Here is a 22,580-nt window from a genome sequence, read left to right as displayed (position 1 = left end):
TCTATATTCAGCATATGCAACAGCAACAATTCAGTGGAAATTCCACAGTTTTCTTTTTTGCATCCAATAACAATAAAAACGATTATAACGGAAAAAAAAAATGGATGTAATTACTTCCAAACATGAATCTTTCCCTTAGTGCCTAATGTCATTCCATCTGTCTTGGAAAGGACAGAAAGAAGGAACAGCAAACGCTCTAAAATGCTTAATGGAATGGTATGGCTCACGACTAATTGTAGTTAACACGTAAAAAGCCAGCTTCAAGAACACAGAAACAGCCCCTTTCCTTTAGAAAACAAATTCAATCACTGAAGAAATGCAGTTTACTGGTGCGAAGCTGAATTACACTCGTCTCCCTTAAAAATGTAGTTTTATGGCAAGGGAAAAGGGCAGTCAACAAGGCAATATTTTGCTTCTTATGGTTCTTTTTCTTACGGTTCTTTTTTCTCATCCTATCCCCCCCTTTGCAAAGAGATCTGAAGGTGAAGGTAGCATTTTCTGAAGCTTGGTGAGTGGGTTTTGAAAGCACATGGCCTATCCTGTAGAGAGATGAGGCATGGATGTTTATCCAAACCACATCCACAGCTCTTTAGTATTCCCACCCATCTTAACCCCAGATACTTGTCTTTGCATAGGCCATATAATCAGCCTGTTAAAAATATCCTTATCTATTCTTATCTACAGATAAGAGGTTCCAGGTGATGACACATGGTGGGTTCAATCTTAACACGAGGAGAAATTTTAAAATTGTGAATTAAAGGTGCAACCCCAACCCCTGCTTTGGTTCTCATGTGTTACTAAAACAGTAATGGAAAAGAAAATGTTAATCAGTTTACTTGATTGACTGATTAAAAGGTAGGTGATTAGTCAACTGACAGTTCCAGTATTCAGCAAATGCCTTCTTTCTTCTGACCAAACTCTACAATCGCAATTCTAACAGCAGCTAATGCTGGTGTGACTCAGAAGCAGAATCCTAGCTAGACTCCTCAAGGATATGATTGTTCAAACACCCACCAGTTTGGCTCCCATCCTGTTCACCAGTTGCAAACAGAGAACTGACTTTTCATTACTGGTTTAACCATTTGTCAATCAGTGTTTGTCAGGTTGCCTCACTGTATTCCTCCATCATATTCCTACCAACAAAGCACCACCAAGTTCTGCTCTGCCCCACCATTTTTTTGTGAAATGGCTCTGTTCATCAGAAAATTGTTTAAATAGACAATTAGATCATTCACAAAACATAAATAAGTCATCCAAGTCAGGGGTCCCCCAACTTGCAGCCCACAGGCCGCATGTAGCCCCCAAGTTCTTTCTGTGTGGACAGGCCCGGCTCCAGGGCTTCTGGTACCCTAGGCCCCCGGCCCCCATCCCCACAGAGGCAAGGGTGAGCATGGCGGTGGCAGGTCACTCTGGCAAGGGAGGGCAGGCTCTGAACGCCTCCACTGGAAGCACAGACCCAGGAAGGCGAGAGCAGCGGGGCCGGGGCCGTAGCCAGAAAATTTCAGGTGGAGGGGCCCAGGAGCAAAAAAATTGGTGGGGGAGCTGTGAGGCTTGGCTACTTCTTTTCTCCAGCTGTCAGCCCGCCTGGCCCCAGCTCTCTCTTTTGCGCTCTCTCCCGCCCCCCGCTCTCTCGTTCTCCCCGCCTCCTCCAGGTGAAGGCATGGCTGGCTTGGGAAGCACAGCAGGGGTAGCTGTGGAAGCAACACCAGGGAAGAGGTGGCAGGCCGGGGAGACAGCTGAGCACCAGGGAAGTGGCAGCAGGCTCGGGAAGCGGCTGAGAACCAGGGCAGTGGTGGCCACTCCAACCTTCCCCACACATACTCTCTCCCTCCCTCCCAGTGGAGGTGCCCTACAGAGGGAAGGGGGGTGTCAACACTAGCCCCCGTAGCTACGGGCCTGGGCAGGGCAGCATGTGTACTTGTCTGAGCCTGCCTTCCCTTGAAGCTGAATGGTCAGGCACGTGCCACCGCACCACTCTATTGCCCCACTGCTCTCGCCTTCCCAGGTCTGTGCTTAGCAGACCCTGTGGCAAGGGAAGGCAGGCTTCAAGGAGCACACAAGCCATCAGGCACCCCTTGTGCCCCTTCTCTGTCACTGCTGCTGCCCACCCACAGGCCGCAGCACTCCTGGCAGGTAGCAGCAAGGGTGAGTGCAGTGGGGAAGGGGCACCGGGGGGTGACGGGGCATGTACCACCTGCCCCTGTGGCCAGGTGGCACCTTACCTAGCCTACTGGGGCCCGCCAGTCCTGTGTGCAGCCCTCCAACCTGCCTGTTTGCTGCTATCACCCTCAAGGTACTTTCCCTCAGACCCGCACTATTCTTCTAGCCTCAAGAGGCCCCCTCTACTGCTGTTCTTCCTGCCTCTTTCTTTAAAAAAATACAATAGAAACATTGTTTCCTCTGGTCTCCATGATTTCTTCTGTCAGCCCTCTCTTGATCTTATCCCCCATACTAGCATTTTGGCCAGTCTGAGTGCTTTGCTCACCAGAAAAGCTCAGGTACCCATACCCACTGGTGTAGCATGGGGGAGGCGGCACAAATTCCTAGGGGCAGAAAATTTCAGAAAGGAAAAAAAAAGTAGAAATAATAATTAAAGGTTCGAGGCAGGGGGCCGCTTGCTGACAACTCCTTTGGTGGGCACAGGGCAGTGGGGGTGCAACTCGCAGACTAGACCAAAAGGGGCTTTCACTCTCGGGCAACGGCTGCTGCTGCTGCTGCTGCTGCTTCCAGTGTCCCCCAGGAGGGAGGGAGGGTGGGAGCCATTGGGTAGCACTGCACTGCCAGAACCGATCTGAGCTTGCCATGGGGGGGGCAGCTTTGAGAAGCAGGAAAGGAACAAAAGGAATGTTGGGCATCGAAATGATCGGTCTTGGAGTAAACAAAAGAAAGCCTCCTCCGCAATAGTGGCTTCATGCCCCTCTGCTCAGCCGCAATAGTGGCTTCGTGCCCCTCTGCTCAGCCGCCTCCAGCAAAGGCTGCCCTTTGCATAGGGTCCAGGGAACAAGTCGCATGGCAGCAGTGGTGAAAGACAGGGAAAGCAGCAAGGAGGGCTGTCAGGGTCACTCCAGCTGCCCTTTGCTGGCTTTCCTGGACATCACAATCCTGGTGTTATTCCTTGGAGCTCTCCCCTCCAAGCACTCTCTGGAGCCAACCTCATTTAGCTTCCAGGATCTCGTGAGATCAGGTTGGTCTGGGTCTTTTTTCGGGGAAGACTTCAAATGACAGAGAACCTAGGGCAGTCCTATCAGTGGTCAAGGAGGGGGGAAGCCATGGGAGAGACTAATACAAAGCGAGATTATTTTCAAGAACTTCAGCAGGTCAGGGATTACTTTTTTAATCTTAATAATTTTTATTAATTTTTGAAGTAAACAAGTAAATATCAACATTAATATGTGTATACAGTTAATTAATCTAATGGAAACAAATTAAAAAACAAGCACAAACACATACATACATATAATAAAAAATCATGGGAGGATTTTAAGCTGTACAGATGTATCTAGACATGTAGACTAGTTCTAATCAAGGAGAGAGGTCAACCTTAGCACAAAATACTGGAGGGTCATTTTCAGCCTCTCATATACTCAACGACTGACACCTGAAAAGGCAAGCACAGCAGCCTTCGGTAGAAAACCAGATGTAGCTTCCAAAGAAGGATGTTAAAAAAAACCCCACCCTCACTCTCATTAACACAAACTTTAATAAATGAAGAAAAACTTTGAAAAAATGAGGGAGAAGGCACAGAGAAGTTTACTTTGTCTAGAAAGAGGGAATGAATGACTTCTTCTTTGTCTCTCATTTCCCATTTTCTGGCATCATCTCTCTTTTGCATGCATTAAAGAGAGAAACTGCAAATCTCAGTGCTGAGCCACCAACATGCAGTACTTTTTGCACTGCATGTTTCAACAAGAAGCAAATTGCATTGCGAGTTCAGTGGGTAGGTTTCATTTATTTTAACAAAGCGTTTTTTTAAAAGGTGAACAATGCCCAACTAGCATCTAAATAAATGGTTCATAATATTAGTTATCCTTCTTGTATGACAGCTCTTTTGCACGCCCCAGTGAAATGTCTTTCAAAGATGCAAAAATGTTAATTCAGGGTTGACTGGCTGGTCTTCATGTATTAGAGACCAAGGATGGACACAGATGAGACTTCCCTGCCCAACCCATGACATAGATTTTAGCTGCTGAAACATGGCAAGTTCATAAAAATGTTCCACCAGAAAGTGTCCACTGAGTGGCTACTGAATTTCTAAATGTTTAGGGGACAGAAAGATTTGTGGTACTACTGGTTTCCAGCTGGATCCTTGCAAGGCTGTCTCTAACAAGGCTGGGAAGCTTTCATTTAAAAAATTATAGCAGTTGGGTAGAATTTCAGAGTAGAGCTAATGAGAATCTTAACAGGAGTAGATCTACCAAAATGATGAGCAACCAAAATGTGGTTTCCTCCTGCAGCTGGAGCAGTAAGTGGGAAATGGCCAGAACTGTATTTGCATTCTGAGAAGTGCAGAAGGAGAGCTGGGTATGGCAAAGAATTTAAGCTCAACAACAAAAGCTGCTGATCTCCTAATCATCTGCCACTGTGTACTCAGCCGCTTCTCAGACCATGTGAGAGGCGACTATGAATGACATATACATGGAGGTTTTTAAAATGCTTGAGCTTTGTATTTAACATTAAGGTTTCTTTTCACCTTTTATTAGCATGGGAGGGAATAGCACCACAGAGCCAGAAGACCTTGAGGCTGCTCTGAGCAATCTGATTTGTTAGCATCAGCTGAGCAGACAGAGTCTTGAGAGCTGGTTGCTGAGGATATTTCATTCCAATTTGAGCCTTGACTGAAGAAAGTTTGAAATTTGTTTTAACTGAGAGAATCTAATTTTAGTATTAGCTGAGAGTGGTTCAACATAGACAAGAGAACTGGGAAAAAGTCAGCTAGGATGTTTGGGAAGTAAACTGAGACTCTCATTTGGGACAAGGAAAGGGGTATAACTTCTGGGGAGAGAAGAAGATTCCCTACCCAGTTGAACAGGGTAATAGCTCTGAAGGGTGCAGAGATCCCTGGTCTGATATGGTTAAAAACTGTGTGGAGAGACCAAAAAAAGTCATACAAAAACCGGTGTTTCAAGAGAAGGGGCTTAGGACTGAAAAAGTTATACCAAAATCTGGGAAACCAAAATAATTAGAGAAATACTAAGAAAGTATGCTGGAGTGTTTGGGGAAATTCTGGAACAAAAGCCTCTCAATATAAAGTTTTAAGAAACTGTGAAAAAAACCTTCTGAAATTCTCATTAGCCTGTACATAAGAACTAAAACTCTGTGCAAAATCTATTTTACCTCAGTATTTTAAACCCTTGACTTCACCTGACCCGTTCCCCTTGATATTAAATAAAGCCTTCTGTTATTTTTGAATTCTAAAAGCATATCAAGTACCATTTTCTGTCGTCTAAGTCAAAAGGGTGACCCTTACCCTTCCCTCAGGTCCTGGACTGACGAAACAGCCATTACATATTACTGACACAGGATGGGACTGCTAAAGCTACTTTAAAGAGAGTAGATGTTACCAGGGCTGCTCAGTCAGTGAAGTGATCCAAAAAAGAAAAATGGAGGGAAAATCTGGTCTAAAAGAGAGAGAAGTGGACGGGGTCTGTTATAGCTGCATTCTACTGAAGTTCTACATAGCAAATAAGAACCATCTCTTTTGTTCTTACAAATTTTCCTGGTTGTCCCGGCTCTGATCATATTTGTTCCTTTTCAATTAAGTCTTTTCATTTTTTAGTACCCTTCCGAGTGCAAAAAGCAAGTATTTCCTGTGATCACACTAGCGATAAGGTTGTCACTAAATACAGACCTACAGCGTTTTGTGCTTACCCACATACACTTCATTTCTCTTATACACCAAAAAGCTCTCTATCCTTCATCTTCTATGTTTTATGACAATAAAGCCTCCAACGTTGGAAAGCAGCAAGCAAGAGGTAAACCTTCCTCATAACTCTTCGAAGTATTGTACTGAAGCCAAGCCTTATTAACACGCTGCTTGCTTCCTCTCCATTATGAATGAAGTTACTGAAAATCCAACCAGCAACTGACGCCAATTCCCACCCAACTCAATACAACACCAGCCTTCCTTTTCTTCACCTTTTCAGCCAGCAATTAACCCATATTATGACCTCATCGCCAGGACTATTTACATTTTTTTCTTATTAAAATCTAAAACTGTGTTAATGAACTCCCAAACTTTTCACATTTGCAACCCAGCATCACTCTGCCATTTTTTGCTGACAGGATTAATCCCACCTCTTAACATTCATGTTATATCACAAAAGAAAAAAAGCTTTCTTTGCTGCAGCCTGAAGAGAAAGTGACAACTAGAGCAGGGGTGTCGAACTCATTTATTATGAGGGCTGGATTTGACATAAATGAGACTTTGTCGGGTTGGGCCATGAGTATCATAAAATGTAATACCAGGCAGCGGACATATAAACTTTATAAAGGGCACAGACACACAATTAAAAGGGGTTTTTTTTACTTAAAATAAAACACGCTTAAAATATTAGCAAGCTTGGAATATTTCGTTTTAGTCTCTGATAAATGTCACCTCTTGCTATGAATTCTTGCATCAAAAACTGCAGACAATGTTTGTGCTGTACCAGTCTTGACTATGTGCTGTTCAGGTGTGCGCATCTGTAAGTTGCAAACTTACTTTTGATTCATTGACATTGATTACAGAACATCTCATGGTCAATGTTTTGAGCCTAGGAACCAGAGGAACATGAAGCAGCTGGGCACTGTGAGGAAGTTGCTTCACGTACTAGTCAAGAACATGTGAAGGCACCAAGGCGAAGACTGAGGGCTATGTGCTTGTCTACAAAAGTATAATTTTCCCCAGGAAAATGACTACAACTAAAAAAAAATACAACTTCCCCCCAAAAAACAACTACAAGAACAGAGAGACAGCCATGTACAGTGGTCAGTGTCAGCCTGTTATCTGGGAAGTCTAAATTCAAGACCCCCAATCAAAGGAAGATGTGAAATTAAGGAAAAGTTGTTGGGTAAAATTGGGGTGGAACACACTCTCAGTCTAATGCTGATATTTCTTTTCTAAATAGTTCACAGCTTTCCTATTGAACAAGACTGGAGGGCATGAGTACAGTGAAAAAGAGGAGAGGAACCCAGTTACACCCATAACAAGCCCACCAAATCTCTCTCTCTCTCTCTCTCTGTAGCAAGGCAAAAAGCTCATACCTTCACTAAAAAGTTGCTAGTCTTAAAAGCACTCTTTGTAGCTCTCCTGATGGTGGGGACTGGGCAACGGAAGCTCTGGCTCTTTCTTTCCTTCCCTGGGGGCACAACAAAGAGGGGGAGGAGGAGCCTCAGCCATTCATTAGAAGGAAGAGAGGCTTGTCTCAGTAGCTCTGCAGGGTGATTAATTGAGCCTGGCAAACTTAATCACCCAGCAGAGCTATAGAGTCATGCTCCCTTATTGGCTGAGGCTGCTCCTCCCTCCTCCTCCCTCTCTTAGTCCCTCTCAAAGTTTCTCAGCTGGACATTTCCAGCTGAGAAACTTTGATGCAAGTTCAATAGCAGAAATAATTAGACTGGAGTCCCCACTTATTAAAATATCATGTTTTAGGAGGAGCCGCTAAGCAGTAAAATGCTAAGAGATGTGTGATTGACAAAGGCGTGCTGCCAAAACCGGTCTCCGTTCCGTCTGAGGCTTTTTTCCTCCACTGACTGACGCTCTGGGAGGACTACTTTACAAGTTTGTTCTTGACAACTGTGATACTGATGTCCTAGGATCCATATGAGGACTATTGTGTGAAATTGATTTTTACCACTTGCATTGTGGTTTTTGTTATCAGTGAAATTTGTATAACCTATTAACATTACTGTACCTTTAAATGGACACTGATAAAGCATGACGTTTTCCTGAATGTATATGTGCTACACAGATTACTTCATTTTTGTGCTGCAGCCTGAAGAGAAGCAAAAGTGTTTATAGTAATTTAATTAAGGTTACAAATAAATTAGTCTCCTGGCTCAGTTTCACTTTGTTCCACAACTGGTAATACATTTGAACACCTCTAGTTATCTGGCGTGCCAAATATCAGAACCCATGCACAAGACTTGTGATAAATAAGAGGTCATGGGATATTTTGTCTGAGGCAGGAGAATCGAGTCTCTCCCTGTTCCCCTTCAGCAGGCATGGAAGAACACTATTCCTCCTGTATTTGAAGAAAACTATTTAATGCATTGCTAAGAGGGCAGCTCATCAGACCTGAATCCACACATCATTGGATACGGCACTGTTGTTGTGCTATTAGCAGTCATTCCCAGCAGATTTCCTTGCATGGCAAAATGTTCCAGTTGCAAACAATTGCTATAGCGCAGTGCGATATCCAACATGTGGAAGAATCCAAGTAATCTTTCCTGATAGATTTGCCAAAATCAGGTATTACTGAAATGTTTCTGAATCAGGCACCTGGCTCCACAGATGGAAATTGTCAGTTCCTTAGCACTTACATATAAAAGGTCAATAGGAGTGAGCAACAGTGAACAGTATACACATACTGGTCTACTGAATCTCAGGACTGGTAGCCTTGTTAGGCTGCTGCAGGAAAAAAAATAAGCAGAAGCTTTGTGGCACTGTAGAGACTAACAAATTCTTAATTTAGCATACGCTTTCATGGACTACTTGGTCAAGGCAGACACAGATGTACAAAAAGGACATAAGAAAGAAAGGGAACATGAAATGCAGGGAAAGATGAATGCTTTACAATTCAGAAAAGCACAGAGGCTGTTCACAGTAGCAGTAATTGCTGATAACATAACTTACCAGGTTTGCCAAACTGGCTCACTTCCCCAGTCCATCCTGAACCTTGCACACCAGAAAGACATAGGGCTCAGTTCACATGTTACAAAGACCTTAAGTCACCCTCTCTGGTAACACCTGAGGAACACCAAGTTCTTGTTAATTCCTTGGGAGATGGTGTCAAACTTCGAGATGCACGCACATTCAGATGCACAATGAAGCCTCCCCCAGAAAGGCTTTTACAGGAAAATATGGCGACTCTTAAAATAAGCCACAGTGTGTTCTGGGAAACTGACACATTCTCCCACTGGTTTCTGAAAAACTGAGGCTGCCCAAGTGCCAAACCAATATCTGGACCCATTACAAGGTCCCTGTGTCCCTCATGGTTTTGCCAGAGGTCCTATTGACAGACATGTCCCTGGGAGTTCAACACTTGGAACCTAATTCCTACACATGCCTAATTCAGATTGAGACCATGAATCATGGGGATAAGGAGCTAAAGCTTTCCCCGTCTACTTCCTGACCTGGGACGGCCCCCAAGGAGCTGATATTTGCCTGACTGGGGAAACCTATTTGTACTGAAGGCTTTCACAAGTTTCTCCAATTGGGCAAAGAGTACCTCCTAAGGACTGTTTCAGGTTGGGGAAAAAATGACACGGAGGGGGGATACACTGAATCCTCCTCTCTCAGTGCATCATGGTCCCAATCTAAATCAGGTTCATGTTTGCCTGGAAAACACCAAATACATAATGTCCAGAATGACACTGTAATATGTGAAATCAGCCCTGTCTCCTATTTTCAGAATGGACCGGGGAAAAGAATTCTAGTACATATCCCGCAGACAGAGGCAGGGGGGAACCTTTAGCATACATATCAGGACTCTATAAATTTAGGTGCAAGAGGGCCCCTGCTGAGTGAGACATAAGAAACTTCTTTATGTCACCGGCTGGGGCCGGGTCAGGCAAAATCCAGGGGCAGTCCAAAGTCTGTAGCTGGTGAGCAAAGAGGGTCCAAGGCGCCAAAACCGAATCACAGTCCAGGTATTGCAGGTCAGAGGTTCAGAAGCTTAAGTCAGGGGGTCCAGAAGTCAAAGCCAAAGTCAGGGGGTCCAGAAGCCAAAGTCAAAGTCAAAAGCCAAAGTGGATACTAGAACGTCAGGTAAGTGACTAGTTGCTTCCACAAAGCCTCCTCCCAAAGCCCACAGCTATATAGCCCTCTGCTGTCTGTTGCCCATTTGGGCTAATTGCTGGCTCAGAGAGGCAGCCAGGATCCTGCTGAGACTCAAGCATCCTCACTCCTAGAAGGGCCAGAATCCTTTCAAAACTCAGGGCTCAGGGAGCGTCTTGCTCGTGAGTGTGCCGCCCTCCTCCGATCCCTGAGGTCCTGACGAAGGCGGTCACGCACACGAGCCACCCGAGAGGGCGAGGCAGGGGGGCTTGGATCTTCTCCAGCAGGAGGCAGGGGCACTGGTGCAGGTGGCAGGGGCACAGTTTCTTCTGCAGGCTCAGCTTCTTCTGCAGGGTCCCCAGTACCCATGACACTTTACCACAACTAAGGAACCAGTGCAACTAATTCAAAAGCAAGCAGATAATTTCCAAAGAAGGGGAAAAGACTGGGGGGGGGGGGGGGCAGAATATCAGAATACTATCACTTGGTTTGTTCAACCAGTCGTCTACCCTAGAGGTATCAGGCCTTGGTTTGTTCAGTTCTGTGCTACATATTACAACCAGAAGGAAAAGGCACCACATGACAGCTTTTTGTACTAATGGTAAACCCCCAGTCCTGTTAGGTGGTGTCCCACATGCATATGCAAACTGACTTCTGCACACAAAATGCATATAACTCAGGAATCTATAAACAAGTCAGTATCATACTTAGAGTTTCCTTTCCCAGGCCAAGCTGGACACACGGAACCTTTTCTAAAACTCTTTAAATCCCGCTAACCCACTGTTCAGGAAGGTCAACTGGGGAATAAATTCAGTCCTCTCTCACCATTCCCAATCTGCAGGATTTAGGGCTCTGCGCATGCAGATCCAGCTGCTTTGTGGCCACTCTCCAGGATTTGAGCCCAAGCATAGACTGGCAACTCGAACCTCACTCCCAAATTACCAATAGATTGATTAAAAAGATTTATGCCCCTGTATAAATCGATGGTGCGGTCTCATTTGAAGTACTGTGTGCAATTCTGGTCGCCGCACCTCAAACAGGATATTATAGCATTGGAGAAAATCCAGAGAAGGGCAACTAGAATGATTAAAGGGCTGGAACACTTTCCCTATGAAGAAAGGTTGAAACGCTTAGGGCTCTTTAGCTTGGAGAAATGTCGACTGTGGGGTGACGTGATAGAGGTTTACAAGATAATGCATGGGATGGAGAAAGTAGAGAAAGAGGTACTTTTCTCCCTTTCTCACAATACAAGAACTCGTGGGCATTCAATGAAATTGCTGAGCAGACAGGTTAAAACGGATAAAAGGAAGTACTTCTTCACCCAAAGGGTGATTAACATGTGGAATTCACTGCCACAGGAGGTGGTGGCGGCCACAAGTATAGCCACCTTCAAGAGGGGTTTAGATAACAATATGGAGCAGAGGTCCATCAGTGGCTATTAGCCACAGTGTGTGTGTATGTATAAAAATTTTTGCCACTGTGTGACACAGAGTGTTGGACTGGATGGGCCGTTGGCCTGATCCAACATGGCTTCTCTTATGTTCTTATTTCTATGCCACCTCATCAGAGTCCTGTTTGAGGCAGTTTACAATTAAAATAAGAAGTTAACAGTGCAAGAACGACAAGCCGCTGGATGTAAATGACATAAAACTATCCATAAAACAGACCTCAGACTAAAAAAGCTGGAAAAATAAAGTTTGGTAAAAAGGTTTGTTTTGGCCTGATGCCTGAAAGACAGTAAAGTGAGCCCCCAGCAAGTCTCAAAGGGGAGGATGTTCCAAAGACAACATGCCACCAAAGCAAGGGCTCTGTTTCTTGTTGCCTCACCTCTGAAGAGAACAGGGCTTGAAACAGATCTTAACTGGAGGCCTGCTTAGTACTGGAGGAAGTGTGTGTGGGTTTATTTGTTTTACTGCATTTATAGTCTGTTGTACTTTTACGATGGAATTCAAGGCAGGCATGTAAGGTGCTCAAAAGGTCTCCCATCCAGACATGGCCAGACTAGACTTGCAAGATGGCTATATCACACGCCCTCCAACTGTACCCTGAGAACAACTCCAAAATCTAGAGAATCAAATCTGAATTAAACCAGGATCTCTCTCTTTGCACTGATTATAATCTCAGTGTGACTCAATATGTCAATGCTGTCATATGGACTATGTACACTGAGGGATGAGAAGAGACTCTGCCCTTTCAGTCCCTGATGTGCTCATCTACCACATCAATTAGGCAACACGCTCTTATCCTGGCAGTGACCAAGATCCCATGGCTATTATGCAGAGGGCAAAGTTGTAGGGGGAAAAATCTGTGAGATCTGTAGGGAATAATGTGCCTTTTAAGGAAGGCTGATGCACAGTTCTGATTGGGCTTTCTCTGCCATGGCCTCTAGGCTACAGAACCAACGTTCCGTGGGAGGCAGGATCTTTGTGTTTTCAAGAGGGCCCAAAAAACCACCATAAGCGCAATCCTAACGCAGAACATCAGCACGCAGTCAAAGAAATCCTAAAATCAGCCATTCCAAAAGTGACAGAAATTTCAGATGGCTTTATTGGTCCATATAAAAATCCAAACAGAAAATAACTTTTATTAGGACCAACCAAAATTTCACAAAACAGTTGCAAAAATTTTCAAGGTCTCCAAAACTCTTAATCAGCATGATTTTTTTTTTAAAAAAAAAAGTAGACTGAAATGTGTAAGATCATAGCCTAAAAGGTCTCCCCCACCGTTTTTGTTTATTATTATTATTTCTACAAATCCATCCCCATAAAATAATAATAATAATAATAATAATAATAATAATAATAATAATAATAATAATAATAATAAATTTTATTTGTATCCCACCCTCCCCGCCGAATCAGGCTCAGGGCGGCTGACAGGACATGGTCTACACCATGATTTGTATAAAACAATTTTAAAATACAGTTAATAAATACATTTAAAAACAGTTACATAAAAATTTAAAGCTACAATAAATTAAGGTGCTATTTTCAGTAGATGTATTCCGATGGCTGGATATCGCTTTCAGGGTTCCTTATAAGCTTGCAGAAAGAGGGTGGTTTTGCAAGCCCTGCGGAACTGATTAAAGTCCCGCAGGGCTCGCACTTCCTCCGGTAGTTGATTCCACCAGTGGGGGGCCATTATAGAGAAGGCCTGCTCCCTCCTTACTTTCAGTTTGGCCTCCTTTGGTCCAGGGATCCTTAAAAGGTTTTGGGAGCTAGATCTTAGTGCTCTTTGGGGAACATGTGGAGAGAGGTGGTCCCTAAGGTAGGCAGGTCCTCGGCCATGGAGAACTCAAAAGCTTTCACATTGTTTTATAACTTTTGTTTGAGATTTGGATAAGATAGCTACATACAATCACATATAAATTCCAATCAAATTACATCTAGCAATAATGCTTATGTTTCTCCAAGCCAGTGGCCGAGCAGAATGAAAACACCTACAAAGCTTCTTCCAAGTTAACATAGATGGGACTGTGCTATAAGAAGACTGTGATTATAAATCTCTAGGTTTTTATGACTTGTTTATTCTCACATGCACATACGATAGAGCGTCTGTCTGAAGCTCAAACAAGCATGTTTTGGTAAAAGTACTGTAGCTGGTTTTTTTTTTTTTAAAAAAAACAATTTTAGTTTTTCAATCTGTACATTAAAATACATGAAGCTATTGTGCACAGTGACGAAGAGAAGGGGGTGCGTGTTAGAAATGCAATGCACATATTTGCAAGCACACGCTCTTACCCACACGACACATTGTCTATAAATCATGAACATAAACAAAACTAGGTAATGCACATGGCTTAACCACACCACTTACACTATTAGATTCCCAAAAGGAACATGCCCAGTGCTGGCACCTGAAAAGTGCCTCCTCTTCAAAAGTTAAAAAGCTTTGGGGTTACCACACTGCATCTGGTTGGCGTACTGAAAATAAAGCTCCGGTGTGTGCCGTTTGACACAATCCATCAACTGCACAAGCAGACAATTTAAAAAGCTCCACCTCCTGCCTCTTCCCCACCCCCATTTCTAAATCACTTTGACATTATGATATCAAATTGCAATGTGGAAACTCTTACAGTTTGCCAATTACAAAATGAGTGAATCATACCAAATGGGGCTAATACATTACAAACAGCTTATGATAAGATTAGGTAACGTTGTAGAACTCTCTTTCCTGTACACACACACAAAGCAATCCAATTCAGTGTAAAAAAAAAAAAAATCCTCTGTACTTACGCAAAAAGTGTTTTTCCAGCAAGGCAATTTCAAGATGGCCTTTGATCTCATTTAATCTATCAGACTCCGTTCGATTATAATCTTGAACTCCTGAAGCCATGTTGATAGTCCCGGGGCCAGCCTATTTGGGGTGGGGGGGATGGAGAGAAAGAACAATGACATTGGTAGCTGAGAAGGCAGCCTCTCTCATAGGAGGGTGTCAGTTATATATACCTCAGAAGAAAAATAATGCAACTGTGCATAAGACACAGATATATTTGAGGTCATGCGCAGTCCCAGCTACAAACCTCTTACTCAGCATTAGCTAGCTGAAATGAATCAACAGCAGCTAGTCATAAAAGCAGTCTCCCCAACAAGAGGCTTACACCACTGCGCTTGCTCAGACCTCCAAGAGCCAGAGGGGAAATTTTGGGAGTTCTGCAGCAAAAAAAAAAAAAAAAATACTATCCCTACTCCCTTCTACAAGTGGAAAACACATCTTGAGTAAGGGACATCTGGAGGAAAAAAAAGCCCAATTATTTTGAAGCTAATCTTTAAGCAATCGTTAAGCAACACACAAATAGACTGGCTGAACAATGTCGGACACTGCATAAATCCCTCCTTGTGTATATGCAAATGCATTGTGCAGCAGAGCATAACAAAAGGAAAGAGGGGGCGGAGAGAGACTGCAGTCTTCAGGCTCTGGTAGACAATGGGCAAGAGCACCTGTGCTCAGAATGCAGGGGGAAACCTTGCTGAGCAACAAATTCTCACACCAAGTATTCCTGCCCCCCCCCCCCATCTCACCCTGGACACAACCAATTTCCGTCTATGCAGAAACAAACGCATACCCAGAGGACAGATTAAATAAGGAACTGCCAGAAGAACTGAGACAGCACAACTGCTAAAAAGGAGAGAGCAGTCTACACACAAGTGACACAAGAAGAGCAACAAAGGAATACGCGCGCCTGCGCAATCAGAGGTACATGTGCCAGGTAGAAAATCCCAAATTGGACGTTCCTTTGTATGAAAAAAAAGAAGGAAAAAACCTACATGCAAATCAACAACGAGCATGCCAGGAAGAAAGGTTCTTTGCTTGCTCCCACCCCCCACCCCCCATTTTTTGTTAGCAGGAAATTCTCCAGTAGGAGAGAATTTAAAAACTGATCCTCCCCCTCCTACTCTGAAGTGGTGCCCTCCATTCTACTACCTCACTGCCGCTGGAAACTCCTGCATGGGTAAACAGACCCTACAGAAATATATACTGTTAAAACCAAAATATTTTGCTTGAAGTTTTTGTACTTCCAAGGCATTCATTATTGCTTTTCATAACAGCTTTTTTAAAAACCCTAGAGCGATCACTAAGAAAAGACCCCGTGAAATATCTATACTTAACAATGAATTTGTTAGAAGAAACTGCTTTATTCAGAAGTGCGATCAGTGGTTCAAATGCATCCCTCATTCCCTTGCACAACAGTCACAAAAACAAGATCGGTATTACTTCCGCATATTGTAGATGGCCCTGACCTTGATGGGCAAAGCCAGCCTGATCTCATCAGATCTTGGAAGCTAAGCAGGATCAACCCTTGGTTAGTACTTGGATGGGAGTCCACCAAGGAAGTCCAGGGTCTCTACGCAGAGGCAATCAATGGCAAACTACCTCTGTTTGTCTCTGTTCGCGAAAACCTAGAACCGGGGTGTCAAACATGCAGTCTGGGTGCCAAATCAGACCCCCAGAGGGCTCCTATCAAGCCTCCGAGCAACTGACTGTCATCTGCTTCCTTCTCCCTTTCTCTTGCTTCCTGCTGCATCACAGCTTGCTTTGCCAGGCTTGCTCAGTCCCATGGAACAGAGCAAAGCCTCTATTTTCTGCATTGGCTGAGGCTCCTCCATTGGAGAGGAAGGGGGGAGGGGGAGCTTGCTTTGCCAGGCTCTCTCAATCACACAGCAGAGCTACTGAGCCAAGTCTCTCTTCCTTCTATCGGCTGAGGCTCTTCCCCTTCCTGGTCCCCTGAGGAAGGAAGGAAAGAGCCGCAGCTTTCTTTGCCCAGTTCCCTGGCTCCCATGGGAGCAATACAAAGAAAGTACCTTTAAGGCCAACAGGTGCTAATGTTTTATGCATATTTTAGTTTAAGTTTTTAAAAAAAAAAAATTTAATTGTGTTTGCCTGAATCCTTTATAAAGTTTATATCTCTGCTACCTAATCTTAAATAGGTACATACATGGCCCAACCCCACATGGCCTGGCCCAGCAAGGTCTCATTTATGTCAGATCCGGCCCCCGTAACAAATTAGTTACATACCCTTGCCCTAGAGGGTCGCCACCATATTGTAGATGAGAGGGCAGAATGTGAAACACCATCAAACCTGTCCCAATGAACTAAAGTGCTCTGAAATTGAACAGAATCACCTAATTTACAGCCTACTGCTATGCCACAGGAAAGCTAATTATGTTTTTTTAAAGGGTTAAAACTCATGTAAAATCACAATACAGGCTTTGATTCCATGAATGAGTTCAAAAGCCTCCAGAGAGAGGAAGAGTGCTTAATGATAGAGTTCCTCTCGAACTTCCATTTGCAGAAGAGCAGTGTTTCTCTGTGAGCCCCTGAGCATGCACAAATTTTAGTGGAAAAGGAAGCGCACTCTGCACCAGAAATTAACATGCATAGAACCAGACCCATAGCTAACCAGGGGCCCAGGCCCCCTGATAGATTTTGGGGCCCCTCACACCCCCTTCCCAGGGCTGCCCCTCTCCTTCCTGTGTGATTTAAATTGCACAGGGAGACACCCAGGACAGCCACTACCTCTCCCATTTAAAGGGCCCACGAATCAGCTGATCAGTGGGCTCCATATCATGTAGGAGAAGTGGAAAGAGCATTCACCGGCCTCCTACGCAATTTAAATGGCTCCCCCCCCCCCTTGGCTCCTACCTATGGGGCTGTACAGAACTCATTAACAGACATCAAGCCTGGGGGAGGGTGGTGGTGGTGGTGGAGGAAGAATAAAAACTGAAGAAATACAAACCAACAGCCACATGCTACCATAAAGCATATTGTTGCCCTTACTGAAGGGACTCCCACAAACATTAATGAAGTTGCCCAGCAAATAGAAACAGGCATTTTTTAGATTCCAAAACAACTTTTCCTCATTGAGTCTCCAAACACTTCCAAGATAACTCAGTAGGAGTCAGGTATTCTAACAGTGCAATTCTAAGAACACTTTCCAGGGAGTTAGCCCCACTGAACAGACCTGGAGCCTTTTCACATTACTATTCTGAACCGGATGTTATTCAATCTTCTTCGTGGTCTCTGTGCTTCACACTCATGGGATGTAGCGCCTGCGCCGATCCCCCGAATCGGTATCTAAAAAGCCTGGGATTTTTTTGCGCTCGGCACCAATGGGCATGCGCAGGCATCCCAGTACGCATGCTCACCAGAGCCAGTGCGCAGATCCCGCCAGTTCCTTTTTGACCACCACGTTGATAGGATCTCCTTTCGATTGCTCCCGTCGGTATTGGTAATTTTTTGGATTTTCTCATTATTATATTTTGGTGGCAGAATTATGGAATGCTCTCCCGGAGGCCATAAGGGCCCTGCGGGACCTTCCTACGTTCCGCAGGGCCTGTAAGACCGAATTGTTTCGACAGGCCTTTGATGTTTAAACCGAGAGAGAGCCGCCACCAGACATCAGTAGAGTACTCGGTGATCACCGTCTGGAAAGCAGAACCGCCAATATAGTAATGATACCGCACCATAAAATAGTTTTTAAAAATTTTTTAATTGTATTACTGTTTTATAGATTTTATTGACTTGCTGTTCTTAATTTGTGTAAATGAATGTTGTGAGCCGCCCCGAGTCTGCTTGTGGAGAGGGCGGGATAGAAGTTTAATGTAATAAATAATAAATAAATATAGCCCGTTTGTTGTTTTCTTAGTTAGTAGTTAAGCGTTATAGTTAGTTATTGTTGTTTAAAACAAAACAAAAACAAAAAAGACTGTTGTTGGACTTGCCCTTCGGGGCTTTATTTTCCCCCCATTCCCTCAGAAATCGTTCTGTGTGGGTTCTGGTGCCTATGGAAAGGCGTTGGGGGGGTTTAAAATGTTGCCGCAAGTGTGGTAGCAAAATTGCACCTCCTGACGGTCACTCCCTCTGCTTATTGTGTCTGGGCGAGGGACACCGAGTCGATTCGTGCCCGCATTTCTTGAGTTTCTCGAAGCAAACCCGCAAAAACCAGGCGGCAAGGCTATCAGCGGCACTCGTAGAATCAGCTCTTCGTCCACCGAAAATGGCAACGGGCCCGTCGGTATCGATGGGGGAAGCCACCCAGGCCCTGACAGTTACATCCATCGGTCCATCATCAGACTGATATGCTGACCGAGCAAGGCCGACCCACAAAACGACCCTCTGAAGGGTTAGTGGTGACTCCAGCCAAGAAACGTTGGGACGATTCGGGGACCCGATCATCCCTCCCAAAGAAGTCTAAGTCAAAGGAGAAGTGGAAGAACAGACTTTCTCGCACTTCTTCTCGGGATGCTTCGGTATCGATGCAAGCTGCTCCACCCCAGAAGATCCTGGCATCTCTGCGCCTGCGGAGTCCCTCAGTGTCAAGAAGCAGAGGTTCGCAGCCGATCCATCTGTAGGGATCTGAGTAGGAAATATACCTGACCCAGCACACCCATTCATCGAGATTGGGATCGCGTTGTCGGAGTGACAGTGGTTCGGCATCGGAGATCGAGGCTTCGGCGCCGAACGAACCCCTGGCACCTCTTCCACTGACTATGGGACGGAGAGAGCTTGAACCGGCTGCTATGGTTCAACATTTCCAGCCACCTCTGCCGTGGGATCAATGTCAGTGGCCTTGTTCCTATGGTTACCCGTACACGCCATACCAGTGGTACCCTACACGTGACTTCCCCGAATGGGATCAGTGGTCAGGAGCCTCGCATCTCTCGAGGGTTTCGCATCACTCCATGCATCGTGCATCAGCATCGATCCCTCCTCAGCGATGCAGAGAGCAGGTGGAGGAAGTGCAAGCACGCTCGTCGGTGTTGCTGCGGTCACCTGAGCGAGCTTCAACCCCGATACTTTCTGAGCACTCGATGAGAAGAGACTCCTCGTCATCGGGCTCTGAGGTCGGTACCAATGATCCTGACAGGAAAGTGGAACGTTCATCAGAGTCGCATATTGCTGAGGACCTTCCCATATCTCCATCGGAAGATCTGAAGTCTTATGGGGACCTGGTGAAGCGGATGGCACACTCCCTCTCCCTCGCAGTGGTTCAACCACAGCCAGTCATCAATGACACCATCTTCAATATAATGCAGAGAGACACATCGACGGCTGTGGCCCTTCCAGTAACCAAAGTTATCCTGCAGGCAGTGAAGGAGCCCTGGGCAAAGCCGGCATCTACACCGATCTCTACGCGGAGACTGGACCATATGTATCGGGTACAGGAGGCTGGTGCTGAGTTTTTGCTCGCCCACCCCAAGCCCAACTCAGTGGTGGTCTACTCATCCTCTAAGGCGCGAAAGACCCATTCTTCTCCACCTGACAAAGAGGGCAAGAAATTAGACAATGCAGGCAGAAAATTCTATTCAGCTGGAGCATTGGGAGTAAAGGTCTCCAACTATGCTGCGTGCATGGCTCGCTACCAATACTCTATTTGGGAGCAACTCATATCGCTTTTGTCTTCCTTGAGCAAGGAGAAGCGATCTTCGTTTAAGAAGCTGCAATAGGAGGGCTTTGCTGTGGCTAAGCAACAACTGGCTGCAGCAAAGCACATGGTGGATGTATCGGCCAAAATCATCACTTCTGCCATTTCCCTGTGTCGTCACTCTTGGCTAAGGTCTACAGCTCTTCAGCCTGACACCAGAACCTATGTTGAAGACCTACCTTTCGAGGGTGACGGTCTTTTCAGTTCAACCACAGACAGGGTCCTTTGATGGACAAAAACATAAAGACCTCAAGAAACCTGGGTGTCCCGGCTTCCTCTAGGGCTGACAAGTCTAAGCAATGGCATAAATCTTGGCCCAAGAGGCCCTACCAGAAATTCTCCCCTGACCAGCCTTGGAGACCTCGCTCTTCACAACCAGAGAGTAGGTCTCCCTATAGGGGAAATAATAAGAACAGATTTGCTTCAGCATCTCAAACCACCGGCAAATCTAAGGGTGCCCACCCACAGAAGTAGGGCCTTTGACTTTTCTGTAGCACGCACTGCCGCCCCTCTTTCGTCATATATCCGCCTCCATCAATATCTTCCGGCTTGGGAGTCCATCTCCACAGAAAGGGGGGCTCTTTCCATCGTAGCAGAAGGATACAAGAGACTTGTTCAGGTTCCAACTCAGTCAGTGATTGTTACCACACCCCCTTCCCCACCTCTGCTGGCGGAGGTGAGCAACCTCTTGCAGAAACAAGCCATAGAACCGGTCCCAGTAGAGGCCAGAACGGGGGGGGGGGGTGTTCTATTCTCGTTATTTCCTGGTTCCCAAACAGGATGGGGGATTGAGACCAATTATGGACCTTCGAAATCTGAACAAGTTTATCGTGTGCCAGAAATTCAGGATGTCCACCCTGCAAACAATCCTTCCCCTCATCAACCAAGGGGACTGGATGGCAACGCTGGATCTCAAGGATGCCTACTTCCACATCAGCATCCATCCTTTGTACAGGCGTTTCCTTTGTTTTGCAATAGGTTCCAACCATTTTCAGTACAAAGCCCCTCCATTCGGCCTGTGCCCTGCACCACGGGTGTTCACCAAGATGATGAGTGTTGTAACCGCACATCTCTGGCTTCAAGGCATAGTCGTCTTTCCGTATATCAATGACTAGCTCCTTGTGGCGGAGTTGGAAGAATGTCTATCCGGCCATATTGCAACTATTCTTCATCTTCTTCACACCTTAGGTCTGCAAGTCAACATGACAAAGTCTCATCTTACACGATCATGGACAGTTCAATTTATAGGGGCCTTGCTGGACACAAGCCTTCACTGCCCTGTTCTGCCTCAGCAGAGACGATAGACATTATCAATCTTACCCATCTTTTCCAAAGCTGAAAATGGGGCACAGCACAGCAGCTGCAGTGGATGCTGGGGCTGATGGCGGTGACTACAAGCGTGCTGCTGTTTGCAATATTGAGAATGAGAGGTCTTCAACTGTGGTTCCTCAGACAGTTTCAGCCTTTACGGGACTCACCTCGGAAGAGGTTTACAATTCCACCCTCAATCCTCCGGACCCTGCAATGGAGGAAATCCAGAGACAATATCTGTCAGGGAGCTCCCTTCCATCTACCTGTGATGACAGTTACGATCACCACAGATGTGTCTTTGTGGGGCTGGGGTGCTCACATGGATTCTCTGTGTGTGGGGGGCCCTTGGCCTCCACAGCTGACTCGTTGCCACATAAATTATCTGGAACTGTTGGCAATTCATTTTGCCCTTCGGTCTTTCCATCCCATGGTGGCAGGGAAGGCTGTGGCCCTGTTGACGGACAATACTACAGCCCTTTGTTATGTCAACAGGCAGGGTGGGACAGTCTCTCAACGGCTCTGTGCGCTAGCAATAGAACTGTGGATGGAGTGCCTGGAGCATGGCATTTATGTAAAGGCTGCGCACCTTCCAGGGGTGCTCAATCTGCAGGTGGATTCGTTGAGCAGAGGAGCAGCATCTCCGCACGAGTGGGAGATGCAGTAGTGCTTCCTTCAACCCATGTTTCAGTTCTGGGGGTATCCTCAGGTGGATGTGTTTGCCACAGTCAGGAATTGGAAGTGTCCTCTGTTCTGTTCCAGGGGGGGCATGGATCCAGAGTCATTGAGAGACGGCCTGATGTTCCTGTGGAACGATTGGTTCCTATATCTGTTTCCGCCTCTGCCACTGCTGACAAGAGTTGTCAACAAAATTGCGAGGGAGAGACCACAATGCATTCTAGTGACATCGTGGTGGCCTCGGCAGATCTGGTTCCCAATCTTGCTTCAATTAGCGAGGGGGGTTTCTATCAGTTTCCGGCAGAACCGGAGCTTCTGCCAGCCCAGGACAGACACGTGTTCCATCACAACGTGCCTCATCTAAAGCTGACAGCGTGGTTCATCAACCCTGTGAGTTCTCCAGCAGAGTCCAACATGTCTTTCTAAATAGTAGAAAGTTGTCTACCCGTGCTTCCTATGACAGGAAGTGAGGAAAGTTTCTTCAGTTTTTGGTCTCATCCCAACGGGTGGGTCTGTTGGTGATTTTTGATTTTCTGTTGTCTTTGGTGGATGCAGGACTTTCCTTTTCTTCTGTTAAAGTTTATTTATCAGCAATATCAGTGTACCATGAGCCTGTTGAGGGGCATTCAGTTTTTGCTCATCCTCATTCGAAGAGGTTTCTAAAAGGACTGCTCAGATTGCATCCTCCATCAA

At 45.5% G+C, this 22,580-nt stretch overlaps 1 protein-coding gene across 3 annotated transcripts in view; it reads right to left on the bottom strand.

Moving 5' to 3' along the window:
- Positions 1–22,580, bottom strand: part of GRAMD4 (GRAM domain containing 4) — a 158,449-nt gene that overhangs the window by 71,220 nt on the left and 64,649 nt on the right. Inside the window, exons 1-2 of one of the 3 annotated variants that reach the window (XM_060244768.1) lie at positions 14,499–14,521; positions 14,212–14,332 (exon numbers count right to left, since the gene is read on the bottom strand). In XM_060244768.1, the coding sequence (XP_060100751.1) occupies positions 14,212–14,311 (100 nt within the window). In that variant the 5' untranslated portion in view covers positions 14,312–14,332; positions 14,499–14,521. Of the gene's footprint in view, positions 1–14,211; positions 14,333–14,498; positions 14,522–22,580 lie in introns of those variants that run through there. The other 2 variants (XM_060244770.1, XM_060244771.1) reach the window with 2 other exon arrangements.

Source organism: Heteronotia binoei, chromosome 8 (genome assembly GCF_032191835.1).
Source record: "Heteronotia binoei isolate CCM8104 ecotype False Entrance Well chromosome 8, APGP_CSIRO_Hbin_v1, whole genome shotgun sequence".
Taxonomy (NCBI): domain Eukaryota; kingdom Metazoa; phylum Chordata; class Lepidosauria; order Squamata; family Gekkonidae; genus Heteronotia; species Heteronotia binoei.
The sequence above is the reverse complement of the archived record's forward strand: the minus strand, read 5'-3'. Positions and strand labels throughout refer to the sequence as shown.